At 38.6% G+C, this 6,000-nt stretch overlaps 1 protein-coding gene across 1 annotated transcript; it reads left to right on the forward strand.

Annotated features, from left to right (window-relative positions):
* The first annotated feature begins 39 nt into the window (after positions 1-39).
* Positions 40-5,169, forward strand: wdr31 (WD repeat domain 31). The gene is made up of 9 exons (XM_085368338.1): positions 40-86; positions 225-357; positions 621-695; positions 810-954; positions 2,602-2,702; positions 2,884-2,951; positions 4,059-4,200; positions 4,637-4,799; positions 4,922-5,169. The coding sequence occupies exons 1-9, from the start codon at positions 40-42 to the stop codon at positions 5,116-5,118; spliced, it is 1,071 nt and encodes a 356-aa protein (XP_085224464.1). The 3' UTR covers positions 5,119-5,169.
* Positions 5,170-6,000: the final 831 nt, after the last annotated feature.

Genomic DNA, 6,000 nt, shown 5'->3' on the forward strand with positions numbered 1-6,000 from the left:
TCTGTGTGTGTCAGTGTGACTGCAGGTTCCTAGGCAGACATGGGCAAACTACAGAGCAAGTTCCGCAAGAGGTCTGAGCTCTACAGGTGAGACTTGTGCTAGGCCTTCTCTCTCTCTGTGTGTGTGTGTGTGTGTGTCTGTATTATATATATTATTACATATTAAAGTTTTTGCAATTTTATGTATGTGTGTATTTTTATGTGTGTGTGTGTGTGTGTGTACAGGGCATCTCAGGCAGAGAAGACAGATAATACCTTTGACAGTCAGGTGGTGCAGTATGAGCCTGCACATCATGGGTCCATTAACACAGTGACCACTCTCAGTCCAGACCTGTGTGTTTCTGGCGGGAGTGACCAGGTAAAGCCAAAAATTGAACTGTTGTACTGATTATTAAGTCTCTTTAAATATTATAAATGTTCAAGCCACAAATTGAACTTTATCATGGTTTTAAGTGATTTTAAATCATAGAGCTCACAGAGTAAAATGCCCAATTCAAAAAAGACTCACAATATTGGATCTAAGGTATGATACAGGTTATATTAGAAACCCATGAATTAAGGGTATAGATTTTGTGAAAACTACACTTAAACATGGTGTGATTAGCATCTCTACCTCTGTAGGCTGTGGTGGTGTATGACTGGAAACAAGGCCGGATGTGTCAGTCTTTCCAGGGCCACAACCGAGAGGTTACCAAGGTAACATCAATACCGTGTGCGCACAAACTGATAAAGGAATGACGCCTTAAACGTGTGACACATTTCACGTTCCCCAGTCTCCTCTTATCTCCTGTGAATTCTGTCCTCTACCAGGTGATTTGTTATCCAGGTAGTACATGGATCTTTAGTGCCTCACGGGACAAAACTGTACTGATGTGGGACCTCAACCAGGGAGACGAACCTATTCAGGAATTCTGTGGGCATGAGTTGGTGGTCAATGGACTAGCTATCAGTCCTGGTACATACACACAGGCACTCACACACAATGAATCTCCTCAGACGTGAGTAAATGTTTTAAGTGTTGTCTTAAAGGTTATATTGCTTAAGGTAAATGTACCAGTCTCTGATTTCTAGTATGTTAAAGTGCATGATAAAACACAATTAGTAAGTGTATTCTGTCATATCTTTGTACAGATAGCTTCTTATTTATCCCCAAGTATTTTTTTTGCAGTTGCAGACAATCAATTCAAGAAAAACAAAGGTACCTCAGAAGACATTTCATAAGCATGAAATAAAAAGCAGAATTGGTGTAATTAAAACAAAAACAAAGGCAACCCCCCCTCACAAAAACAACAACAACAACAAAACAACAACAAAACAGACAAAAACAAAATAAAACCTAATTAGCTCTAGTTTTTGTTACCAGTTCAGTTTAATTAGAGGTAACTTGCAGAATGAATTAGCTCATTTCAGTTTAGTTTTTATTGTTTGAAAATGTTTAGTTTTGGATACATTTTTATCAGTTTTAGTATTGTTTTTGGTCTTTTCTGTTGTTCACTTTTTGAACACTTTTACTATAAATGTATAAACAAAAATAAGCACATTTCATCTGTAAAGGTCTGGTCAAACTTACAGTCATGGCGTCAATGTCATGATAAGTTTGGGCTTTTAATGATCTGTTGATGAACTGTTTTTCCAGGGTCGAGTGATTGTACAATATACATCTTTATTAACTTTAAAAAAGAATTGGGTGCAATTTGAATTTGGAGATACCCAAATTGTGTTCCAAAACATCCTAACCAAATTCCTCTCATCTTAGGCTGAAAGTCTGGGTCTTCTTCTAGACGATGGCAAAGTTGTAATACATCTTAGTAACTTATGTATAATTGTTGATCTGATGATCCTGGAACCTGCTGTTATTTGGGAACGGCTCATTAAGCTTCTGGAATGGCCCTCACGAACTTAACCCTATTGAAAATTTATGGACTACGCTTAAAAGCTGAGTCTGTGCCAGGAAATCAACCAGTTTCAAAGAACTTTACCATTTCTGCCGAGACGAGTGGTCAAATATCCAGCCAGAAGCTTGTTGATGGCTGCCAAAAGTGTCTGGTCAAAGTGCACTTTCCAAGGGACATTTAACTAAATGTTAGTGGGGGTGTATTCGTATCTTTGACTCTGTGTGCATTAGAGAAAATCCAAAATAAGTTCAAACTTGTGCACCCAATGCTTGTTTTATAAAAATCATTAAACATGTATGCTGTACAATGATTCAACCTGGAATAATTAAAAGACCAAAATTACCATGACAGTCATTTCCATGTAAACTTTTGACCACAGCTTTCATGCGTGTGTTGTGTGAAATGTGACTTCTTAGCAAACCAAATCATACTGAAAGATGAAATATCCCTGAAGTGAACCCATATTCATATAGCAGCTATAATAGTTGAAGTATTTCTTCTGCGTGTCCTGTGGTATGATAAATGGCTATTCTCAACTTGACTGAATAATTTGCCTTAATTAGTAGAAAGTTAGCACTACCTGGAATGTCGGATTTTCTCATTTTATTGGAAGTAAGAGTTTTTATTTTCACTTCTGGCTGCACACCAACATCTATTTCAGGTTAACGATTTGCACCAAATATAAGTGTTTCTTTTATGGTCGGTAGATGGAAGAAAGCTGTGCACTGGCTCTCGTGACAACTGGATGTGCCTGTGGGATATAGAATCTGCAAAATGTGAACAGAGACACAACATATCTAGAAACCTGGTAAGAGTAACAGTATTATATTTTTATGTGTTCACATCTGCGTACTAAGCATACTGGGCTGCTTTAGATAAACACCTGAGCACATGAGAGAAATAATTAGATCACCAAGCTACTTAATCAGACTTTTAGATCCTTTGTCCGCAGGGTGTAGATTTTTCCACTTTCCTGTGTCTCTTTCCAGGTGACTCATGTATGCTGGGTTCCAGCCAGCTCCTCTATTGTCCAGACCTCCGAGGATAAGACTATAAGGCACAGAAGGATTTTCTTTTGCTGTATTATTATTGAAATTCAGTGGAAATAAATTTTGTATGCTGTAAAATATGATGATTTGTTTAAATCTCAAATGAGTGCAGATTTTTTATGTGTAATTAATAGCAGGAGTGGGATGTTTCTCATTCGGTAACACTGAAAAAGATATACTTGATGTCAATCTACAGCTTTTATTATTGAATTATGTGGCACAAAAAATAGATTCAGTTATGCCTTCCCTATTTTCTCTGCTAAGTCAGTATCATGTCTGACTGTTCAATCAGTCAAAGGTGAGTTCAAGTCCCATTTGGTGGTAAAATTTGGATTGGGAAATTAAACCGTTCACCTAGTTTTTACTTTGTAGCACTTTTCCTGTCCGTGACCTGACCCCATCTCTAAATTATTGCTGAAATTCAAAAATACCTCGTGTCTTTGGGAGCTAACACGCTTTCTGCCTTTGAAATGCCATAGAAGAAAAAAGATAATATTGTGAGTACACCAAGACAGCAAATCAGACAGTAACACAAACCTTAACATGAACTTATGCAACCCTTGTTATCCTGTTATTTAATGCTGAAGGACTTACTGCTGTTGTCCACATAAAGTCAGCCAAAACGTAGCTGCAGCAGCCAATTAGAGCACCAGAGACAGTATTAAGCCTCGGCATTGAACCTAAACTCACACAAAGCAATACTGCTTGTTTTTTTTTTTGTTTTGTTTTGTTTTTTTATTTTAGTAAGGCTATAAATGTGAGTCATATATAATGTATAATCAAGGGATTTAGAAAATGTTTTAAACCAAAGCCAACATTTTTGGAGTTTTTACTGTTCAAGATCCTGGGAGAGTAAAGTGATTACAGAGCCTAACACTTAGATAACACATCCATGACCCCTTGATCATGTTGAACCCTAAGCATTTGATGCAGTTAAGACATTTAGAGACTTAGGATGTGTTCTGGGGATAATCAGCATGTGTTGCGATTTATTTGGAAAATTCACCCTGAAAAGTAGAAGACCCTAAGGACATGCACTCTCATGTGTAAACACAGCATTTTCTTACACGTGTGTTAAATGTCCTTCTTTAGTAATGGTTTGCTTATGTATACAGGGTGTGGGACAGCCGTGTATGGCAGGTGACCAATACTTTTCCAGCTAAGCAGTACATCCAGACCCACTGTGATGTCTCTCCAAATGGAAACTACTTGGTGTCCAGTAGCAATGGCTTTGGAGGACAGGGGTGTGAAGCCACAGTAAGACCTCTGGAGATATGTGTTTGTTGTTGTCTGTAAAGCTCTAAATGCACAGATATTGGGTAGATTGAGGCTGTCATTAGGTTATTTATTGTCTGGGTTGTATTACGTTGGTGTGAAAGACACACTAATTGGAATGAACAATTTCTTTTGCTCTGCCAGTTTAAAATTATGAACTGATGCAGCACAATTTGTTTTGTGTGTTTGTTGTCTTTGACTGATTTTCTTGCGGGCTTCACTTCCAACTTCCAATTTAATATAGAGATTTAGAGTGAGTATAATACAAAGTAATATAGGTTGAGGTTTTGCCCTCATGAAAAATGGATCAGATTATTTTTTTCACAGTATCTCAAACACTCCACTGATTTTGCCGATGCTTTTGGAACATAAAACACTGAGATTTGTGATGGGTGGACTTGTGTCTGTGGGTTACTAGCTCTGGGACCTGCGTCAGCCTGGCTGCAAAGTTGTGGAGTACAGAGGCCACCTCCAAACCACAGCCTGCAGTGTGTTTCTCCCCATGCATCCTGGTGGCACAGCTCGAGTGGGAACATCCTCCCATGACAGCTCTGTCAAAATCTGGGATCAACATACAGCAGGTAACACCTCTACTCACTGATGAAACCATTTCAACACAAAATAAATAATGAAAAACCACTCTGCCTTTTTTTATCTCTGTGCTGGCTTTGCTGCAACCTTGTCTCTCCTGTCCTCTGTTTAGTTTGTTTAGGGACGCTGTCTCTGGAAGGTGCCGGTCCACTGGTTTCGTTGGCACCGAGTGATTCCAGCAATCTGTTGTGTGCCAGCTTTAACAATGGCGTTCATCATATCCAGGTGGACCAGGGACCACAGCAGGCTCAGAGTTCTGGTGCAGGTGGTGCAGGGGGTCTGGATGTTAAAGTTGTGGCACGATTTTGACACCCAAGGAGTGCCAGGTGTGAATTATAATGTGAACAGCCAGAGACTCAGCGAGAACGCATCGCTGGCTACGGAAATCAAGTCATTTTATTTTATTTATTTATTTTTTACAGACTTTATTTCTATAAACATTTTTGATTTATTAGACTGCCATGCAGTGAAAAGAGGCGACAATAATGACGTATGGAAGATGCAACTTTTGTCCAATTCTGGCCCACCATGGATGTCCATCATAGATACTCTTCATGGGGACTAAAAACAGGAAATCATACCTACAGTCACCACCAGAGTAACATGATGGAGGGCAGGATTTACCTGTTTTTTTATATATATAAACTGCCACTTTATTTAGAAATATGTACCATGAGGGTAAACAGCCATTCCAATAGGTGATTGTAGTTTACATTGAGTGGTTCAAGTTCTTGCACAGTTAACTAAATTGCCAAAAACTACTAGACAGCCTCTCGCTGTTGTATTGTTGGTCTAGGCTCTGTATACATTGACTTACTTGCTGATGTTGTCTATTTAGCCCAAAGTAATATTTACAAAATTTTATGAGCTGCTATAGTTTGGTGCAGATGTTGTTTTGCTTTTGTTGGTGAGATGATTGCAGTTTGGTCACCGTTTTCTACCACTGACAGTTCTGGCACTAGGTGGTGCTAATTAATCTTAACAATTGAACAACTGGACTAGTGGATTAATTTTGACAAACTGAACTGCCCAGATTACAAAGGATCAGATTGAGTGGATGTCTCATAATTAACAGTACAAGAACTTAAGCACTCAATTAAACACAAACTAATGCACGGTGAAAAGAGGAGGAGTGAACCTGCTGTTTGGTCAGTTTTTATACATCATGAGCCATGAAGGAGAATTTGAAGC

This window comes from Diplotaxodon limnothrissa, linkage group LG12 (genome assembly GCF_057381915.1).
Source record: "Diplotaxodon limnothrissa isolate DT_005_m linkage group LG12, D_limnothrissa_male_GT1.1, whole genome shotgun sequence".
NCBI lineage: Eukaryota > Metazoa > Chordata > Actinopteri > Cichliformes > Cichlidae > Diplotaxodon > Diplotaxodon limnothrissa.

Bases quoted from the DNA above. Each gene is read 5' to 3' on its own strand.
- wdr31 (XM_085368338.1), top strand. From the start codon at position 40: ATGGGCAAACTACAGAGCAAGTTCCGCAAGAGGTCTGAGCTCTACAG. The intron at 358-620 runs GTAAAGCCAAAA...CTACCTCTGTAG, and splicing joins TTTCTGGCGGGAGTGACCAG to GCTGTGGTGGTGTATGACTG. The intron at 955-2,601 runs GTACATACACAC...TATGGTCGGTAG, and splicing joins TGGACTAGCTATCAGTCCTG to ATGGAAGAAAGCTGTGCACT.